At 55.6% G+C, this 19,460-nt stretch overlaps 4 protein-coding genes across 5 annotated transcripts; 1 reads left to right on the top strand and 3 right to left on the bottom strand.

Annotated features, from left to right (window-relative positions):
- Nucleotides 1-1,310: 1,310 nt before the first annotated feature.
- Nucleotides 1,311-7,551, bottom strand: ZNF70 (zinc finger protein 70). Of its 2 annotated transcripts, none has more exons than XM_032397644.1 (2): nt 7,529-7,551; nt 1,311-4,464 (listed from the first exon to the last, which is right to left on the bottom strand). In XM_032397644.1, the coding sequence occupies exon 2, from the start codon at nt 4,382-4,384 to the stop codon at nt 3,038-3,040; it is 1,347 nt and encodes a 448-aa protein (XP_032253535.1). In that variant the 5' UTR covers nt 4,385-4,464; nt 7,529-7,551; the 3' UTR covers nt 1,311-3,037. The 2 variants fall into 2 exon arrangements, with proteins under 2 accessions (XP_032253535.1, XP_032253534.1); XM_032397643.1 differs by having other exon boundaries at nt 7,505-7,540.
- A 1,331-nt stretch (nt 7,552-8,882) lies between these two features.
- On the bottom strand, nt 8,883-10,091 carry VPREB3 (V-set pre-B cell surrogate light chain 3). Its single transcript, XM_032397574.1, has 2 exons — nt 10,043-10,091; nt 8,883-9,325 (listed from the first exon to the last, which is right to left on the bottom strand). The coding sequence occupies exons 1-2, from the start codon at nt 10,089-10,091 to the stop codon at nt 9,009-9,011; spliced, it is 366 nt and encodes a 121-aa protein (XP_032253465.1). The 3' UTR covers nt 8,883-9,008.
- A 3,532-nt stretch (nt 10,092-13,623) lies between these two features.
- On the top strand, nt 13,624-15,975 carry CUNH22orf15 (chromosome unknown C22orf15 homolog). Its single transcript, XM_032397572.1, has 6 exons — nt 13,624-13,929; nt 14,549-14,635; nt 14,730-14,867; nt 15,105-15,179; nt 15,260-15,420; nt 15,771-15,975. Exons 1-5 carry the CDS (start codon nt 13,905-13,907, stop codon nt 15,397-15,399), a joined length of 465 nt encoding a protein of 154 aa, XP_032253463.1. The 5' UTR covers nt 13,624-13,904; the 3' UTR covers nt 15,400-15,420; nt 15,771-15,975.
- Nucleotides 15,976-16,290: 315 nt separating this feature from the next.
- Nucleotides 16,291-19,101, bottom strand: CHCHD10 (coiled-coil-helix-coiled-coil-helix domain containing 10). The gene is made up of 4 exons (XM_032397573.1): nt 18,092-19,101; nt 17,620-17,827; nt 16,598-16,745; nt 16,291-16,499 (listed from the first exon to the last, which is right to left on the bottom strand). The coding sequence occupies exons 1-4, from the start codon at nt 18,130-18,132 to the stop codon at nt 16,480-16,482; spliced, it is 417 nt and encodes a 138-aa protein (XP_032253464.1). The 5' UTR covers nt 18,133-19,101; the 3' UTR covers nt 16,291-16,479.
- Nucleotides 19,102-19,460: the final 359 nt, after the last annotated feature.

Raw genomic sequence — 19,460 nt, 5'->3', positions numbered from 1 at the left:
TTCGATTAGTCAACAAAACCAAGAGTTGGAGCTTTACAACACTCAACATCTACCATAAGAAGGAAAAAAATGTAAGACAAACATAAAACAACCAAATCCAAGGACGATTAAAATACTACCAGGATGTTCTCTTGTAATATTACACTGTTCAAGAACCTAAATAAATTGAAGGATTTAAAAATACATAAAACAGTAAAGGAATGTGAACAGAAGGTACTAGGTTCTGCTCACACTTTGAAAAGTACCTGGTCCTACCATGGTTATGTGAGAATCTGTCAACCCTTCAGAAAGGGGGTCTCAATCCCCATGTTACATAAATTGTCGAGAGGAAGGAGGAGATGGCGGGGCGGGGGGGACCAGGAGGAGGAGAAAGTGCATATTCCAAAATGCAAGAATGGCATAAAATGAGGTAAGGGAAGCTGAGAGAGGAGGGAGCATCTGGGCAGGGTGGCGTGAACCCCCTGTGGTCTGTTCAGGAGCAAACCAGATTGGCTGAAATGGGGGCTTATGCGCAGAAAAGCCCCTGAGGGTTGGCTTTAAGGAGCATGGTGGCATGTGCAAAGAGATGCTTTAAGAAAATCAATTTGGCTAGGGCGTGCAGAAGCACACGGAGAGAGACATCAAAGGTAGGAAACCGATGACTGCCGGATAAGGACAGGCCTGGCCAAGGTGAGGCCGAATGGGGGGGGGGGGGGGGAAGGGGGGAGGTCTTGGGGAGGGGGCTGCTCTCCCACCCACGCAGAGCAGGGGTCTCAATTCTCTCTGCAGTCTTAGTAAGTGACTGAAGACCCGCAGTGCAGGCCACATGCAGGCAATCCCCAGGGCCAGCCAGTCAGGCCAGTCTAGCTGGTGGTACGGTAGGTTCTAGGAGACCCGGGTGCTGGCTCAAGGTTTCACACATTCACGCAACAGAGAGGAGCTGGACAGGAGTGGCTGCTGTCCTCATGGCTGGGACGCCCACTGTCATCCCCCCAGCTGGAGACCTGGCCTTTTAAAACCTCCAGCCTGCCAAGCTCCACTTGCTAAGTAACAATTACTTGTCCATTTTTATTCATCAAAACTATACACAAGCACCAAGCTGAGCTTCTGATTAGCTGAAATAGCCAGTGTTCCCATGATGCAGGTAATGGGATTCCAGCTATAAACTTTTGGAAAACTTCAGAATCGCTCAGCCTAGGGGCGCCTGGGTGGCTCAGTCGTTAAGCGTCTGCCTTCAGCTCAGGTCATGATCCCAGGGTCCTGGGATCGAGTCCCGCATCAGGCTCCCTGCTCGGCAGGAAGCCTGCTTCTCCCTCTCCCACTCCCCCTGCTTGTGTTCCTGCTCTCGCTATCTGTCAAATAAAATCTTTTAAAAAAAAAAGAATCGCTCAGCCTGCCTCGGAGGAGCCTGGGGGAAGGCAGTACCCAAGAGATCCCGGTGGCCACACGAAGGCCTGAGGACCTGGGACAAACACCTCTCAACCAGCCAGACACGGCACAGCCTGAGCCCATTCCTGGCGGATGGGAGGCATGGGGACTCTGCTCACGGCAAGCAGGCCTGACATTTGGGAGATGCTGGGGTTGCAAGATGCCTAGCATAGGGCTCACATCCTGGCTACCTACTGGAACATTCTAATCACCTGGGGAGCTTTAAAAACACACCACTGTCTGAGCCCCACCTCTGGGGATGCCGACTGAATTGGTCTAGGCAGGGAACAGGCAATGGTACTTTTTGAACAATGCCTGAGGAGAGAGGACAGAAGTATGGGGACGCAGACCACACTGCTTCTGGGGAGAGGTTGAGGATGGCATCTGGAAAGGGTTCCTGCCTGGGAGGTGGCCCCACAGGGCATCCACAGCCCAGGATACAGACTGGAGGCAGTGAAGAAAAGCCTAAGCCCCAGTTCAACGAGAGGGTGGGCTGCAGGGATGCCTTTCGGGCCTTTAGGAAATAGATCTCTGGGTGGGGCAAGGGTCCCTCTGGGTCTCCATCCTCAATTGCCAGTTGCCAAAGCACTTCATGGGTGGTTTCATTCTGAACAGGAGTTGGCCAGGTCCCAATATCTCCATCTCATAGATAGGGAAACAGAGCGTTGGAGCTTTCTCAAGATCACACAAGTAGGAGGGGCAGACCTGGGATCTGAACTGGGACCTCTGACTGAATCGCCCTGCTTCCTAGGTCCCCCAGCACTGGAGAGCAGAGAGGTGGCTGCAGGGCCCCCAGACCAGAAACAGGCCCTGGGGCCAACCAAGGCACACTGTGGTCTTGGGAGCCCTAGGTCTTGTGGAGGGGTTATAACTGGAGGGCACTGATGCCTTATGCCAGGCTGAGTCAAAGCCAGGGTCAAATGTCCTCTGGCCTACAGGACCAAACCTCTACCGTCGTGTGAAGGCCATCTGCCAGAAACCACCCTTACTCTAACCCAGAACAGGGATTAAGAGACCATGCCAGGGGCTCACCACTCCCTTCCCCAAACCAGAATGAATCCTTCCAGACCCTCCCTCTCTTCTGTAACCTGTTTTGGTTGTCCCCACCAGTGCCCAAGCCAAATGGAAGATTCCATTTTGCTGTTAACATATCTACTTTTGGATTCATTTTTCTTTAGCGGATTCAGACTGTGAGCACAGTTCTGTCTTCTCAAAGTGCCAGACTGCAGCTGACGTTAGAGAGTTCATCTGACATTTTTGTGCGTTTAACTCAACTTTCTCCCTCTGGTGTTTATTCTTCTGGATTTTGACAAAGGCGGAGATGGCAAAACTCAATCTCACAGGCTTGGGAGTCAAATCAGAGGCCAGCTCTCTCTTTGGGCATGCCTCTGATTCAGCGGCCTTCCCATTACTCCACCCTCCCACTCAGTAAACCTGCTGCGTGTGGGGCGCCCAGGGGAGGGGGGCGCGAGGGGGCCTGGCTGCCAGCGTGGGTGGCCAGAAGCTCTGGGGGTGGCACGTTTCCATTCGGCCCTGGGATCAGGGAGGTGGGCGGGGTCTTACAGACAAGGCGATGGGGTGTGGGTTCCATCTGGGAAAGGGTCTCAAGCTTTGGTGTGAGCTCCTCCTTCTAGAGCTTCTCCCCAGCATGGATTTTCTGATGCCGAATAAGATGTGAGCTTCCCCTGAAGGACTTGCCACATTTGTTACACTCATAGGGCTTCTCTCTGGTGTGGGTTTTATAGTGCTCAATAAGGGCTGACCTGTGCCGGAAGGCTTTGCCACACTCGTTGCACGCGTAGGGTTTCTTCCCGGTGTGGATTCTCTGGTGCTGAATCAGGGCAGAGCTGTGGCAGAAGGCCTTCCCACACTGGCCGCACTCATAGGGCTTCTCCCCAGTGTGGATGCGCTGGTGCTCGATGAGGGAGGAGCTCTGGCTGAAGGCTTTCCCACACTTATGGCATTTGTAGGGTTTTTCGCCGGTGTGAGTCTTGCGATGTTCAATGAGGTTGGAGCTCTGGCTGAAGGCCTTCCCACACTCTTCACATTTGTAAGGTTTCTTCCCAGTGTGAATCCTCTGGTGCCGAATGAGGTGGGACCTGTGACAAAAGGCTTTCCCACAGAGAGTGCATTCGTGAGGCTTCTTCAAGGTGTGGATTTTCCGATGCTGGCTCAGGCCAGAGCTCTGGTTGAAGGATTTCCCACATTCCTTACACTGATAAGGTTTCTCTCCCGTGTGGATTCTCTCGTGTTTTCTGAGACTTGAGCTCCGGCTGAAATCTTTCCCGCATTCCCTACACTCATACGGTCTCTTCCCAGTGTGGGTTTTCTGATGTTGCGTGAGGGCTGAGCTCTGACGAAAGGCCTTTCCGCATTCCCGACATTCGTAGGGCTTCTCCCCAGTGTGAATTATCTGATGTCTGAGAAGGTGTGAACTCTGGCTGAAGGCCTTCCCGCACTCACAGCACTCGTAGGGCTTCTCCCCAGTGTGAATCACCAGGTGCCTGAGAAGGTGTGAGCTCTGGCTGAAGGCCTTCCCGCATTCCCGACACGCATAGGGTTTTGCGGGTGGCGCAGTTCTGTGAGGTTCGTTAGGTCCTGAGTGTGCCCTGCTCGCCTTCTCACAACTGTGTTTATTGGGTTCCTCTCCACTGTGGATTATCGGACACATACTAAGGTCTGATTTCTGGAAGAAGGTTGGGCTGAAGATTTCATCATCCTGGGATCTGTTTACTGGGGGGGTACTCTGATGCTGAACAGGGCTTGAGCACAGACTGAAATTGCCCTCATAATCATCATGTTCCTCGTCTTGCTCCCCGAGAGGGATCTCCTTATAAATAACTGCCATTTGCTCTAAACCTCTTTCCTGAAGAAAAGGGTCCCCCAGGTCCTCCTCCGGGAAGAGTTCTTGCTGCATCTCTAAGCCGTCCTCAAACACAAAGGTCTCACCAAACTTGGCTGCTGGGGGAACCTCCATTGTGACTCTAGTATCACCCCCCAATGACTGTAGTTCTTGAAAGATAGTCTTCTTAAGGACACACTTACTGTTCTCCCAATCTGAGAAGAAAACAAGGGATATTGTCAAATCAAGCACCTAGTATGTACCTCCTTCCTGTGCCAGAATCTTTCGTGGACAAGACAAAATAAGATACAAGCTTGCCCTTGAGATGATCCCCACTGAGTTAGGGACAAGTCTGATTGATCAGAAACAACTACAAAGAAGACAGACAGACAGAATCAAGTGCTACACCATGGGGTCTAGAATCTAAAGACTGAAGGTGCTCAGAAAGGTAGATGAGAGCAGGAGTGGGGCCATTGTGGAAAGGGGGCAAGATTCTGGCTAATGGAGGACCTTGGGGATGGGGGTTTTGGAGAGAGCGCAAACTTCCCTCCTATACTAGGTTAGCTGCACCCCCTCCAGCCAGGTGCCCAAGCCACAACCCTGGGAGTCAGCCTAGACCTTCCCCCTCTCTCACCCCATACGCCTAGTCTGTCCATTTCTTGAGGCTTTATTAAGAGGCTTCTGCCTCTCTGTCAGTCCGCAGCCCAGGCCTCAGGGCAACTCCCCAGGATTACTTCCATACTCACCTCCCAAATGACCGCTTGCCTCCAGCTTCTACTCCTCCCTCCGGTCTGTTGTCTACATTGACACCAGTGTCAAATACCCCAAACACAGGCCTGATCATCTGTCTCAGGATCTTGCAGCAGCCCAAATCCTTCCCAAAGCCCTTCACAGCACTAGCCCTTCCAGCCCCATCTCCAGCCTCTCCTTCCACACAGCCCTAAATGCTTCCTCCTCCTAACAGGTCCCCCTCTCTTCTCAGACTGCCACTGGATCATCTTCCCAGACTCAGTCCTAATGTCCCCTTTTCTGCACCCTAAGACTGGTGATCTCAGGCACACCCCCTCAGTGCCTGCAGAGCTCAGTGCACATGTGCAGCACAGCACTCACCATCCTGGATGGCAAACATGGGCTCTCAGGACTCCTGCCACCACTGCCTGAGAGCTCCCTTCATTGTGGAGCCCCCAGCCCCAGCCCCCAGCACAACAGGACAATCTCCACACACATTGGTGGCATAAATACAAGACTGAATGGAGGAAAAGCCACTTGGTTTTGTGCTAGAACTGATGGCCACACTTTTTTGAGGGGAGGGGAGCACAGAACTCTTTATTCAGATAAATCGTCTGGGAGATATACATAAATAAAAGACAAAAGCAGAGCTGCTCCAGTTAATGGGGGTTGTTTTCATAGGGACATGGACGGATCCTGGAACACCCCCCATCCCACTGTGGTGACCTCTGAGGGAGCCCCTCAGGACCCCATTCAGAAATTGCCGTGCAAGCTAAAGGGAAACCCCAGGTACCATGATAATGATAACAGCTCATGTTTATTGAGCATCTACTATGTGCTAGGCACTACTAGACCTTCTATAAGCACATTTGCATTTGATCCTCACAACTCTATACAAAGGTACTATTAGCAGTACACTGAAACACAGATAGTTAAGCAGCTCAAAAAACACACTAAGTTGGGGCGCCTGGGTGGCTCAGTCGTTAAGCGTCTGCCTTCGGCTCAGTCATGATCACAGGGTCCTGGGATTTAGCCCCGCATCAGGCTCCCTGCTCCACGGGAAGCCTGCTTCTCCCTCTCCCACTCTCCCTGCTTGTGTTCCCTCTCGCTGTGTCTCTCTCTGTTAAATAAATAAAGTAAAATAAAAACACACTAAGTTAATCAGCATAGTCACGATGGAACGCATTCCTACTTGGAAATGATTTTTTTTTTATGAATTATAAGGCAGTAAAAAGGCCAGATGTGAAAAGCACAGAACTGAAGTAGTCTCAAAAATTCTTTGACCACTTAACTCCCTTTCCCTCCCTCTTCAGCAACCATAATCTCCAGTCCTTCAGGTTCTCTAGATTGATCTCATCAGGTCTAACAACCCACCAATTTCGCCCTGGTTCTCTCTTCTAGTCCACCCTTCCCTGTCTAGCTTAGACTCTATCATGGATCGAACTATAGACTCTGACCAGCATCACGTTCCTCGCCTCCCTGCCCTGCTGCAACCAGCTGCCAAATACCAACATTCTCCGTCAATTCCTCCTAAGATGTTAAATGTTGCCAAAGAAAATCATAGGACTGTGTACCGCACGGAGACAAATTTCAAGTTTCCAATTTCAGCTGGGACTTCAGCATCTTCAGCTCTTGCATCCAGTGACCTCCTTATGGCCAATCCCTCTCTTCTCAGCCCTCACTTTCCCACCCCTTTTGGCAGTGCTCACCAAGAGCTCCCTTCTCAAAACCCTTCATTTCAGAAGTTGCAAATTGGCAGCCTGGGGATCCTGCCACAGACACGTTTTGTTTGGCTCGAAAAGAGTTGGAACCTTTTTTTTGTTTGACTTAGCTGCCAATATTGGAAACTCTGTGTTTCAGGCTTTCTCTTGAAAACCTGGAAGATGTGATAATACGGGTCCACCCCTTCATTAAACCCACCTTGCCGACCTGAACGCCTCAAGGTTTTGAACCCCCCCAGCCCCCTTCCCCCCCCCTGCTTTATTCCCTTTCTTTCTGAAAGTTCCCTCCCCTCCCCCCCCCCCCCCCGCCCAGTTTTAATGCTCTCTGATCCCCTTTTCTTGGTATCTGTGATTGCAACTCTTCTTCCACCCGCCTGTTAAATCCTGGTGTTTCCAAGGTTCCCTCCTTAGGGGTTTTCCATTCCCACTATGGACCACCTACATGCTGAAGTCTCCACTCTGTTTAGAAAGTTGGCAATTCTTTATCTGTCCTCAACGTTTTAAATATTTTTGGACCGAAGATCCAAAGGTCTGGAACCCCACCTTCCCACCTCTCTCGGGGCCTTCCTCGGCTCCTCCTGCATCCGTCACCCTTTGCTTCGGGGAGCCCTCAGGGTCTGGGCACCCGGGAGACCCTCGGTCCGTAGGGTTTCCTGGCTGGAAGCCTGCGAGCGGCTGCGGACACGCACACTCCGCCCGAGCGGCGATGCGGGAGCCCCTACATGCTTCCCACCGATGAGGGACGCCCACACCCCAGGCCACCGGAGGGACAGGTGGTCAGACCGGCCGACGCCGAGCCACTCACCTGGGCCGGGGCGGGGCCGCTCACCTGGGCCGGGGCGGGGCCGCGGGCGGGCGGGGCGGGGCCGCACCTGAGCTGCTCCAACCCGCGGCCGACCCGGCCTCGCTCCGCGGCGGCTGCTGACGCGGAGCCCGCGGCGGCCCGAGCGCCCGGAGCCCCGCCCCCTGGCCCGCGGGCACTTCCGGGACCGCTCTAGGCCGCGTGGAGGTCCCCGCGTCTCGGTGCTCCTGCGGTGCCTGGTGTCCGCGCGCGTAGCCGCTCCCGCTCGCGGCGCCAGGACAGGGACTGGGCACCGGGCCTTTCCCAAAGCAAATCCTGGTCGTGGGCAACACAGCTGGTCAGCCGTTGGCGGGAGTGAGGAAGAGGCAACTGAGGCCGGGAAGAGCGGGCGGGGCCTAGAGCCGCAGGCAGGCGGCCGAGTTCCTGCGGCACTTGCCCTGCGGGTGGGAGCGAGCCAGTGGCCGCGGGGGGTGGGGGGGGTCTTCAGGAGAAGGGAAGGGGTTCCCAGAGCTGTGGAGCCCGTCACCCCGCACAGGCCCAGAGGTCCTGCATGATTCACCCTTCCTGGGTAGCCTCGGTCCTGCCTGCCCAGCTGGTATCAGCAGAAACTGAGATGAGAAGGGGCCGAGTGAGGGCCCAGGAGACTGCTGGGAGTGTAGGCTGGACCCTGGAGACCCCCAACTCCAGTGCATGTGAGGGATGACCTCCAGACATAAGGAACCGGGAAGGAAGAAGAGTGTGTTCTTGAGCCCCGCCCCCCCCAACCCAGACGCTCAGCTCTGCTTCTAATAAGGATTGCTCTTCCACTCAGTGCTCCCCACTCGGCGCAGCTGCTCAGGTACAACCTTCCCTGCCTGTGGGAGAACTGGTGGGGGAGGGGGCACAGCCCTATCACGGGACCAGTAGAACACACATTCCTAACTGGAGAGATGCCGCCCACCTGCAATCAGTACCCTCCATCTAAGCCCTGGGGTGCCTCTGAGTGCCCCCACACCACATACATACTCACACCTGCCTTCCTGCCCCATCAAGGAGTAAGCAGGGGCTCCCCTCGGCCCCCAAGCTAGCAGCCTGGGCTCCATGAGGACCCTGTCCAGTCACCCCTTGAGCGTTGAACCACAACCAGCCATGCAGAGCTAGGAGCAGCAAGAGCTGGTTCCTTTTTCTCTTCCTCCAGCTCCTCAGGTCACAGGAAGCCCAGGCCACCAGTCTAAGCCCCCTGGGGGCCAGTAGAGAGGCTGGGCCCTGCCCCAAGGGTCTCAGGTGCTTCCTCTTCTGTAACAATCCCCAGAATCCCTACCCCCACACTCCCAGTCACTTTTTCAGCAGGAATTTCATGGCCCTCCGCATAGTTATTGTTCACATGTTTGATACTATTTTTTACAGATTTAATATTATTAACCCATTTTACAGAGGAGCAAAGTCAAGTTTTGAAGAAAGAGGGGGGCCCAAGGTCAGAGTGCAGAAATGAGAGGCAGACGAGAGGCACTCATCCCACACTCCACCCCTAGGATGTGTAACCCACAGAACAGTAATAATCTGCGTCGTCCTCAGGCTGCACGGGGCTGATGGTCAGGATGCAGGCATTGTGGGCGGTGTCTGTGGCTGCCGAGAAGCGGTCAGGGATGTCAGGTGGCCGGTGGTAGTTGTCCTCTGAGCGGTAGTAGAGGAGATATCGGGGGGCACTGCCTGCCCGTTGCTGATACCAAGACACGCCGTACTCCCCAACAGTGGCATGGCGGGGGCTGAGCATGCAGGAGAGTTGGGCCACCTGGCCTGGGAAGACCAGCAGTGCATCCGGCTGGGCCAAGCCTGGCTGAGAGACTGAGAGAGAGAAAGAGAGAGACCCATGGGCTCCTTTCTTCCTGTCCCCACCCCACGAAGGCTTGATCAGATTCCAAGGAGACTCTGACTCCCGAAAGCCTCATAGCCCAGTGCCTTGGAATTGAGAGGGATGGGGAACAAAGATGGCAACCCCTAAGTCCTCATTTGTTCTATGTTCGCAAGAATCTGTGTTCAGTTGAGCACCTGGAGTTCAGAGTATGGGACTGGTGGCCTCTGGGTCCTTCTCTGCCCACCCCCGTTCCTTACCCTTCAGTCACACTGGCTCTTCCAGACTCTGGCTACCACCACCAGGAAGCCTCCTGGGCTGTCCCACCCATCAGCTCAACCTCAGACAACTGGCTGCTGAGAATCTTCTCAAGGAGAGTTTGTCCCTGAAGCCCTTGGGGTAGCTTCCCATGTGAAAAACTAAAAAGGTGACTGACCACTTCCAATCTCTTCGGAGTCCCCAAAGAATCAGAACCTGAAGGGATCCTAACGATCTGGTCATTCACAAATGAGGAAACTGAGGCCCACACAGAGAAGTGACTTGCCCCAGGTCTAGGGCAGAGCCAGCTGTAGCCAGTTCTCCCCTCCACCTTAATGCCCCTTCTAGAACCCTCCCACTGCCCACATTGATTTGCTTCCTTGCAGGGGCCTTCTGGAGCCAGTGCCATCCCCCACCCCACCCCAGGTGAGCCAGGCCTAGGGGGAGCTCACCGGACAGGAGGGCCCCAGTCAGAAGGAGGGCCAGATGCCAGCAGGCCATGGGTAGAGGCAGGGAGGCAGGCAGGAGTTGTTCTGTTGGGAGTGCTCCAGGTGCTTCAGAGCACAGGCAGGGGAAGCCCCTGGACCATGACAAGGCATGCAAATCAACCCATTGACTAGGGGTGGGGGCATGGGGGTATAGTGGCTGGGGCCCAACAGCTGGGCCCTATCTTCCCAAATGTCGGGATCCTGGCCCCACAGGGCCCTCTGAGAACAGGAGTCCAGAAATCCACACATACACATGCAGTTATAGCAGGTAGATGCTTTTTTATTGAGGTGTAACTCACATAGGATAAGGTGCATAGATTTTAAGTGTATGGCTTAATGATTTTATTTATATGGAGATATATATATATATCTCCACCCCCGCAACCTCTACCCAGATGACGATTTAGAATGTTTCCATCTCCCCAGAAGGCTCCCTCATGTGCCATCCCCATCAGTAACAGGCTCTCTAACCCCAAGGGTAGCCATCATTCTGACTTCAATCACTTAGAATTTTGCTTGCTCTAGAACACCAACTCTAAGTGGAATGACAGTGTGTTCCTTTTGCTCCTGCTTCTTCTGTTCAACATTAGGAGAGTCATCCGTATGGGTGCGGCAATGTCTAATTCATTCTCATAGTTACACGTGGATAAACCACAGCGTATCCACAGCTTCTCCATTCTCCTGTTAATACACATTTGGGTGCTTTCCAGTCTTTAACCATTACAAATAAAACTGCTGTGAACATCCCTGTCAGTGTCTTTGGTGCACCTGTGTTCTCATTTCTTCCGGTAGACACCCAGGACTGGAGTTGCTGGGCGGAGGGAAAATGGACATTTAGCTTTAGTAGATACTACCAGTATCCCATGGTGGTACCGATCTGCGCTGCCACCAGCAGGTAGGAGAGGTCCAGAGATATCGTCGCCAACACTTGACATGGTCAGTCCCTTTAATCTGCCAGACGGGTGGAGGAGCTGACTTCCCAAGTTGGGGTTCAGACTTGAATCTCAGATCCTCCTCTTCTTAACTACACAACTTTAGCCGAGTTCCTTCCCCTCCCTGGAAAATGAAGATGAGCATAGTGCCAGCCCGAGGGGTGTGAAGAAGTAGGTGGGATTTATTTGCTCAGTGCCAGGCACAGTGCGTGTATTGATCATGCCTTGCATTTTCTGTATTTTGATGCTTTGACATCTGGGGCCTTGCTGACCTTGGAGGGACTGACCCTCCCAGGGCTACCCAGTTCCTAGAGATAGTAAATAACTCACCCGAGCGGATATTTATCAAATGCAAACCAATCCAGAGCCCACACCCCCAACCACCTCCTCTATGGCTCTCATACTCTGGGCCACTGTACTCCTGCCTTAGTCACCCAGGGCCAGGTACCTGACAGCCAGGGACAGCCCCAATGCCCCAGAGCCCTGGAATTATTCAAACTAGCCACTCTGGAGCCTGCTCACTCTGCCTCACCTGTTCTTTCCCTCAGAAACCACAAGGCTCCCTCTCGCCCTCTGCCTGTTGACCTACCGGGTGCTTCCCCACGTGTCCCTCTGTGGTGCGGCACACCCCATACCCTAGAGATCTGCGGGGAACAAACTGTCTTCTCAATGGCAATCTCCTGGTCTGCTGGCCTTAGCATACTTAAATAATAATAAAAGTAATTAAAACGGTACGCTCTCATTAACTCAAAGCCTTGAGAGCTCCCTTGGGGGAGGTTATAAAGCCCCCCTCCAACGGGTCCCATTCTGTTTCTAACGTCTCCTTAGGGCATCTCCAAAACACTCAAGATCAAAGACTCTGTTAAGGCAGCAGTGAAAATGAACCCTTGGGACAACAGTGATGGTTGTTGGAGCTGAGGCTCCAGGGCTCGGCATGGACATTCTTCTGGAATATGGTTGCAGCCCCTCCTGAGCTGTGCTCTGCAGGACACAGGGCCCCAGTGACAGTGGTGTCCTGGGAAGAAAGTGTCCTGTGTTTAAATAAATCTGCGAAACACTGCTTGTTTGCACAGTGCTGATTCTGAGCACTTCCTGCATCCTGAGCACCAAGGTGGCACTTTAAAGTGTTACCACGTTTAAGGGGCACCTGGCTGGCTCAGTTGGTAGAGCATGCAACTCTTAATCTCAGGGTTCAAACCCCACACTGGGTGTGGAGTTTACTTAAAAAGAAAGAGAGAGAGAGAGAAAGAAAGAGAAAGAAAAAGAAGAAAAAGAAGAAAAAGAAAGAAAGAAAGAAAGAAAGAAAGAAAAAAGAAAGAAAGTAAGTTACCACATTTAATCCTCACAAGGACTCTGCTGAGCCATGTTCTTACCACCCCCCCACCCCCCGCTTTCTACAGGGGGAAGCACTGAGCTGAGTGCTTATCCAGAGGCAGAGTGTGATGCTCGGCAAGCTGCGCGGAGGATTCAGTCCTCCTCCTGAGTCAGTGGCCCAGAGGGCAGGACAAATAGCCTAATCACCCTGGTGGTGGTGGTGGGGGTGGGGGGTTGCATTTCCAAAACCTTGGGGAAAGGGAGCTGGCAAAGGTAGGGAGCCTGATCCAGACGCCTACCTGGCACCCTGGCTGAAGGGGTCTGGTAGGGGCTCATGGACAGGGGGTACAGGAGACAAACTGAGAGAGACAGAGGGGGTGCTAGGGGGAGGAAGGAAAGGAGATGATGAAGAGAGAGAGAAAGGGAGAGAAAAAGTCAAAGGATGGGCATGGATGGAGAGGCAGAGAAACACAATATCCTGTCTGCCAATGTCTATATGGCTTTGTTCATAATTGCAAAAAACTGGAAACAATCCAAACAATAGCAGGTGAATGGATCAACAAACTGGCACATCCAGACAATGGGACCCTCCTCAGCAGTAAGAAGGAATGAGCTATTGAGTGAATCTCATGCTAAGTGAGAGAAACCAGACTCAAAAGGCTCCATGCTCTATGATTCCCTTTATATGATTCTGGAAAAGGCAGGGGCAGAACACAGAGCCGTAGTGGCCAGGGACTGGCATGGACTACAAAGGGGCATATAGGAATTCTGGGGGGTGAGGGAGATGATCTGCTCCCCAACTGTGGTGGTGGCTCTATGAGATTTGTCAAAACTTGAAAACACGAAAAAGGGTGAATTTTACTGTATGTAAATCATACCTCAAGAAACTTGCCCAAACAAGGACAGAGGAAAGAGAGGGGAGGCTGGAGGTCAGGAGGAAGGCAGAGAGGGAGAGGAAAGACAGCACAGGGAAGAGGGCCTTAGTAGGTAGGGAACTGCAAGGGTGGTAAGAACCCCTGCTTCCGCCATGGCCATAGCCCTACCAGCTCATAGTGGGGGTTTTCCCAGGGCCAGGGGCCCCGATCCAGGAATCTCCCCCCTTTCAACCTGGGAGTTCTGTCTCTACTGGTGGGGGGATGTGGTCTTGGGCCATCCCTGGACCACAAGACTTGAGCCCCCACTGTAGCCCTGCCTTAGGGAGTGCCCATACTCCCGCCCCAGATCCTGTTACCAGGATACTGCAGGGGAAGGCATTTCCTGCCTAGATGACTTGGCAGCTCCCACTGCCATGGAGACCAGCTTGGAAGCTGGGAGGGCCTCAGTCTCCTTGGGCTGCTCTGACCCAGCAGGCGGGAGGAAGAGGAAGCCAAAGGGACCCCTCTACACTGGTGGAGTCCAGCCCCAAGGGTAGCCAAGCAAGGACCTAAGCCCGGATCCACCCACCCATTCCCACACACATACACATTTCCTGGCAGTGCCATCCCTCCCCGAATAGATCTCAGCCGTAGATCCTTCCTTAGTTGGAAAGTCGGGGGTTAGGGGATCAAAGCCCCCACATCTGTCTCCTCTCCCCTGCAGCCATGTTTATCAAAGTGATGTTTGGAGGTAAGTGGGGTCCCCTGTCCCTCAGATGGGTAGGGGGGTGGTACATTCAGAAGCTTGCTTCCCTCTGCCCTGGGGAGATTGGGGAGGCAGTGTGGGGAAGGGGGATGCACTTGCATAAGAGGATGGGGGTGGTTAGGGAAACAGCTCTATGAAGAAGCAGACAGAATGCTTGGAGTCCCTTGAGGGGCAACCTCGATGGCTGGGTCCTGGGAAGTTCCCATGGGCTCCTCTAGAAGAGCACCCACCACATCACCATGGGGTGTGTTTTTAAATTACACAATCTCTTAATTCGGTCAGTGGTCCTCAAGCTTCAGGGTACATCAGGCACAGATTTCCTGACTTCCGGTGGCAGGTGGGGCTGGGATGGGCGGTGGGGGTTCCAGTGCTGGAGGGAGGTCTTGTGCAGAGGCAGCATTGGAGCGGGAGGGGGGCATCCAGTGCAGGAGGCAAGAGCTGTGTGCCCTGGTCACCAGCATCTCAAGAGATGGATGGAGGAGGGTACAGTCTTAATCCTGGAGTCCTATTCCCCGCTCTGGTTAGAGAAGAGATGGGAGACAGATGGTCCCAGATCGGGGGAAGCAGAGGGTACCATTCGCTCACCTCTGCCCCGCCCCTACAGCTGGCTGCTGGGAGCTGGTGAACACTTGGTGCAGCCCAGTGACCCTCACCGCCCACTTGAAGCAGAGGGGGCAGGTGCCCCCAGATGGTGAGGGGGCAGGGAGGGGTGCTGGGGAGGAGGGGCCGAGGGCCCTCCAGGCAGAGGTGCCAGCCCTGCCTTGCCTCCGTCTCTGCCTTCCCAGCGGTCATTGCCCTCCTGGCTGAGGATGGGCACTTTGTGAGTCTGGATGAGGGACTGGAGGAGGGGGCTTCCCAGGCCCCTTCCATGGGCAGTGCCCTGCTGCAGGAGCGTGGGACCTATGTCCTCGTGCAGATCATCAGTAAGTGGGGCCCAAGATTTCCCCCTGGAGTTATGCTGGAATGTGAGAGGGGGGCTGCAGTTCCAGAGACCACCCAAGGCCCTGGCCAGCACCCCCTACTTTGGCCAGGACCTAGCCCCTGACCCTTCCCATCCAATGCCTTGTTGGCCCCAGCCAGGACCAGCAAACAGGTCCAGAGTGAGAGGTGGGGGTGGGGACCAGCAGGACAGTCAGGAATTGGTCTTCCTCCCTCCACAGAGGGGGAGGGTGGGACCCCCACCCGCTATGAGTCCCTCCTGGAGAACCTGGATGACCAGTATCCAGAGCTAGCAGGTGAGTGTCACGGTTGAGCCCCAGGGGGAGGGTGCACCTTCTCCCCAGCACCCATAGGTAGGGCTTCCTGGGCCTTCCAGAGGAGCTTCGCTATCTGTCAGGCCTACACCCCATGAGTGATGGCCGGAAGAAGCGCACGAGCACTCGGCGTGGCCACCAGGAGCAAGGCCCCTCTTCAAGGCCACGAAGGATGGGCTCCCTGCCATCCAGGATCCGCTAGCTGGGGCCAGAAGCCAGCCAGGTAAGGAGGAGACATGGATACCTGGGGGGATGCTCACACCTAAAAGTCCCAGGGGACAGGCTTATGTGTGCTGATACACCACAAACACCACCCCCACACCCTGCAAACACATATACACATAAATACCCACAAGGTGGAACACACTGCATGAAGAGACATCCCCACCACTCCACTAGACGGTAAGTAACCAAGGGCAGGGACGTCCTCAGTGCCCTGGAGATATCGAATAGAGCCTGGCACACAGTAGGTGCTCAGTGCAGAGCTGATGAACTCAATGAAGGCAGCAGCCCAGAGCACGTGATAGTGAGGTCTGCCTTGGGTTTGAAGGGCCTGCTTGTCTATTCCGGCAGGTCCTGTGATCTGGCACATCACAGCCAAGTGGCTGAGCTGGACTCTGATCCAAGGGGGTTGGCTGTGACCTCTGCTGTGTGTGATCAGGCCCAAACAGCAGCCCAGGGGAATTCTTCTTGCAGAATCTGGACTTACTGAGAAGTTGCATCAGCCCGAGGGGCAAGGTCACAGACCGGATGTGAGGCCACCAAGGGGGGCCCCCCAAGATGTGGGTGCAGAGAAAGGGATCCAGAGGCAGAGACAAGGAGGGTGAAGGAGGAAGCATCCCTGAGAGTGGGAGGCAACAAACAGGCTCGTCCCGGGATTACAGTCCCCAGAGTCAGATGCCTTTGGGGTCCCTACTAATGCCTCACTCCTATCTGGACTGTCCAAGGTCATCATATTACAACAGGGCTCCTCCCCCTCCCCGACCCAGATGTCAGCTTAAGGTGAAGCAATTGCACGCCACAGTTGGGACATTCATCCGTGCTCCTTGACCCCACCCCAGCAGACAGGCTAGTGAGAGGGCACACAGCAGGCTATGGTCTAAAATAAACTCTTTTAATTGCACATTTGCGTCTCCGGTCATCTGTGGGGTAAGAAACCCCCTCCTCACTCCCAATCCCAGCTACATGGGTACAATCTGACGTCATGGTCCGGCTGTCGGTGAAGGGGTGAAGGTGGGTGCAGGGCTGGCTCACGGATCTGCACCAGTCTGCACCTGTCTCTTCAGGGCAGGGAGCTCAGACCTGCGGAGAGGAGTGGCACAGGCTGGTGGTCAGCCTGCAGGTGCAGGATGAAGGACTGTCCCTCCCACTCCTGCCTGGGTCAGGGGCTGCTCACTCACCGTGGTTGTACTTGCACTGCTTCAGGGCCTCGCTGAAGCCCTCACACAGGGACAGGTCACTCTGAGAGGTGGAGCAGTCCAGGAACTGCTTGATCTCGTAGGCGCAGGGCCCCATCTGCAGGGGCTGGGGGCCAGTGCGGGTGGGAGCCTGGCGTATGTTAGAGGACGCAGCAATGTCAGCTCCAGGTTGGCACCCGAAAGTGGGCTCCAAAGCTGGGGGCTGCCGGCCGCTCCCCACACCCCCAGCCCAGGTGCCCCTGGGATCCCTGGCAGGCTGACTGACTCAGACTGGCCTGCCCTGTCTAGCCCCAGCTGCTCCATCTGTGAAACAGAAGCAGCCCACAGCCCTGTCAAACCCACTCAGCTTATGCTAGTGCCGGTTATGGACAGCATTTCCCAATTGCCTCATAATGGGCTCGCTGAGCAAGTAGGGCCTGAGGGGGGGAAAAGACTCTAGAAAAGCAAGGTGCTGTGGTTGTACTCTTGGAGTATAAGCCCCACCTCCACAAGTACTAGCAGCTTCCAGGCTCAGCCACAGCGATCCTCATGACCCCTGACCCTGCCACTAAGCCGCATTTGGCTCAGGACTGGGGTGCCCAGTAGGGGAGAGGTGAGCAGGAAGCGGGCTCAGAGCTGCTGGCTACCCCCTTGCCCTTGGGATGCAGGGACTGTAGGGCAGAACCTGGGAATGGGACGAACAGGGACTCAGAACTTCAACATCCCTCCCCTCCACTAGGGTTAGGTTACCTTGGGCCAGTCTCTGAACCGCTAAGGGCTTTGGTTTCCCCATTTTTAAAGGTCTGCTTGGTCCCTGGGAGTCTAGGGACCTTGGCCTCAGGAAAGGGGCTAGGAGAGCCTGCCTGTGAGTGACAGGAGGCCAAAAGCAGAGTGAGGAATAAGAGTCCTGGGCCTGAGGAAGCTCTGAACACACCAGGGCACTTCTCGCTGGACATTCCAGTAGCACCCTACTACATGACCCTTGTGGGAAGTCGGCCTCAGTTTCTCCTGAGCCCGCTGCTCACCTGCTGAGCGGCAGGCTGGGCGGGCTCTGAGCTCCCCCCGCTGAAGGCTCCGGTCAGGGCGCTACCCACGACGTGTCCCACAGCCGAGCCCACGGCCACCCCAGCGGCCGTGGACGCCATCTGCGCCATCAAGCCGGGCTGGCCCGACGGGGCCGGGGCCGGTGCAGCCGCCGAGGGCGGCGGGTGCGCGGGCGGGTGAACAGTGCGGCTGCGGGGTTGGGGGGGAAGTAGGGTTAATCCCGGCCGGACCCCTGAACTGGGGCCCCAGGGGCCTGCAGCTCCCGGACACGAACCCCGTCCTCCTCCTCCCTCCCAAGGGTGGGCGACCACAGTCCTAGACACGTGGTTGCGGCACCCCCGCCCCTCCCCCCACCAAGATGGCGAAGCAGCCGCCAAGGTCAAGCTATCGCGCCCTTGCGGGGGAGTGCCCGCGCTTCCCTAGCCGCCCCCCCCGCCCCTGTCCCGCTCACACCTGGCTGGCCGGGCGGCCGCGCTTCGGCTCCCCCGGGGCATGGTTGTGGCGGTGAGACTCGGCCAAGCGCAGGCGGAGACGGCGACAGTAGCAGCGGTTCTGTCTCGGGGACGAACCGGGCACCGCTAAACACCGCCGGCGCAAGGGGGCGGGGCCTAGGGGACACGCCTCCAGAGGGAGTCCCTGGGCGTCCGGCAGCCCTCACCTTCACCTCCGGGACCCGTCCCTTACAGCATCACCTCGTCTCAGCGCCCTTCTTAGCTGGCAGTGTTACCCTGCGCCCTCCCCGCGCCTGGCCCGAGCTGTGTGGGCCCTGGGGACACGGACCAATGCTGCAAAGTGCCGAGGGCTTACGCCGGGGCGTTGGGCCAAGTCCCTTCAAAAACCACCGCGGGGCGCAGGGAGTGGAGTTGGTTTGCTGTCCGAGCGCCAGGGCAGAAATAGACAGGGAGGCGACCGGTTGAAGCCAGCAAGGGAGGGGCACGAGGCGCCAGGCCAGGCTCTGGTCCGCCTCCTACGGACTGGGTTTACCGACTACGACTTGGCCTCAGGGTCGCGGGCCGGGGGTGGGGGAGTGTGGAGGAATAGAGCTGGGAAGAAATACCCAGAGGAAGGCCTGGCGCGACCCGTACCCAGAATCCCCGCCAGGGGGCGTCCGGAGCCTCTCTTCGACTCCATCCCGGTTCAAAGGCGCTGCAACCCTGGGAAGCCTTGCGCAGCACCCTCCTGGGGTGGGATGAACCCCCCTCCCCATGCGGCCCAGCACCCCGCCTGACACCCTACCCCGCAAAACGGATGCAGCGCCGGACAGTGACAGCGTTTACGGGACATACAAGCAGCATGCCCATTCCAAAGGTGCCCAGAGGCGTTTGCGCAGGTTTGAATCCTGTGGCCTCGCGATTTTACCACCTTGGTTCCAAGCCAAGGGAAGGGCGGAGGCACGGATTTAGGACGCTTCCCAACCCTTCAGGAACTTGAGGTTTATGTTTTTTTCTGAGTGATTTCTCGGTGACCGTATCATTACCCTTGGGCTGGGAGGAGCTCTGATTTCTTTACCCTCCCCTATCACCGTCCCGCGTGCGGGGGGTGGGGGGGGGAGGGCTTGTGGCACCAGGATCGTAGGGAGGATGAAATCACCCCAAGCAAAAGTGAGTCACTTTAAAGAAACAGATTGCTAACACTGCAGGTGGGTCTTGTGTCTCCTCTCCTGGCCCTCTAGGAGTCTCTGTGGAGCCTTCCTGGAGAGGCTATGAGGACTCCCTGGACTGGGACCTGGAGGGAAGAGCTGAGTGGGTCTGATTGCCCTCCTGTCCCTCTTGGACTCCTTCCCTTATTCGGCCCAGGCTGGGTGCCCACAGCCTCACCTTTC

This window comes from Phoca vitulina, unplaced genomic scaffold (genome assembly GCF_004348235.1).
Source record: "Phoca vitulina isolate PV1807 unplaced genomic scaffold, GSC_HSeal_1.0 scaffold100, whole genome shotgun sequence".
Taxonomy (NCBI): domain Eukaryota; kingdom Metazoa; phylum Chordata; class Mammalia; order Carnivora; family Phocidae; genus Phoca; species Phoca vitulina.
Note: the sequence above shows the minus strand (reverse complement) of the source record. Positions and strands in the feature narration are given on the sequence as shown.

Coding starts and splice junctions, on each gene's coding strand:
- ZNF70 (XM_032397644.1), bottom strand. CDS start 4,384: ATGGAGGTTCCCCCAGCAGCCAAGTTTGGTGAGACCTTTGTGTTTGAG.
- VPREB3 (XM_032397574.1), bottom strand. CDS start 10,091: ATGGCCTGCTGGCATCTGGCCCTCCTTCTGACTGGGGCCCTCCTGTCC. Junction 9,326..10,042: donor GACTGGGGCCCTCCTGTCCG/GTGAGCTCCCCC, acceptor TCTCTCTCTCAG/TCTCTCAGCCAGGCTTGGCC.
- CUNH22orf15 (XM_032397572.1), top strand. CDS start 13,905: ATGTTTATCAAAGTGATGTTTGGAG. Junction 13,930..14,548: donor TATCAAAGTGATGTTTGGAG/GTAAGTGGGGTC, acceptor CCGCCCCTACAG/CTGGCTGCTGGGAGCTGGTG. Junction 14,868..15,104: donor TGTCCTCGTGCAGATCATCA/GTAAGTGGGGCC, acceptor CTCCCTCCACAG/AGGGGGAGGGTGGGACCCCC.
- CHCHD10 (XM_032397573.1), bottom strand. CDS start 18,132: ATGCCCCGGGGGAGCCGAAGCGCGGCCGCCCGGCCAGCCAG. Junction 16,746..17,619: donor CCCAGCCTGCCGCTCAGCAG/GTGAGCAGCGGG, acceptor AACATACGCCAG/GCTCCCACCCGCACTGGCCC. Junction 16,500..16,597: donor GCAGTGCAAGTACAACCACG/GTGAGTGAGCAG, acceptor TCCTCTCCGCAG/GTCTGAGCTCCCTGCCCTGA.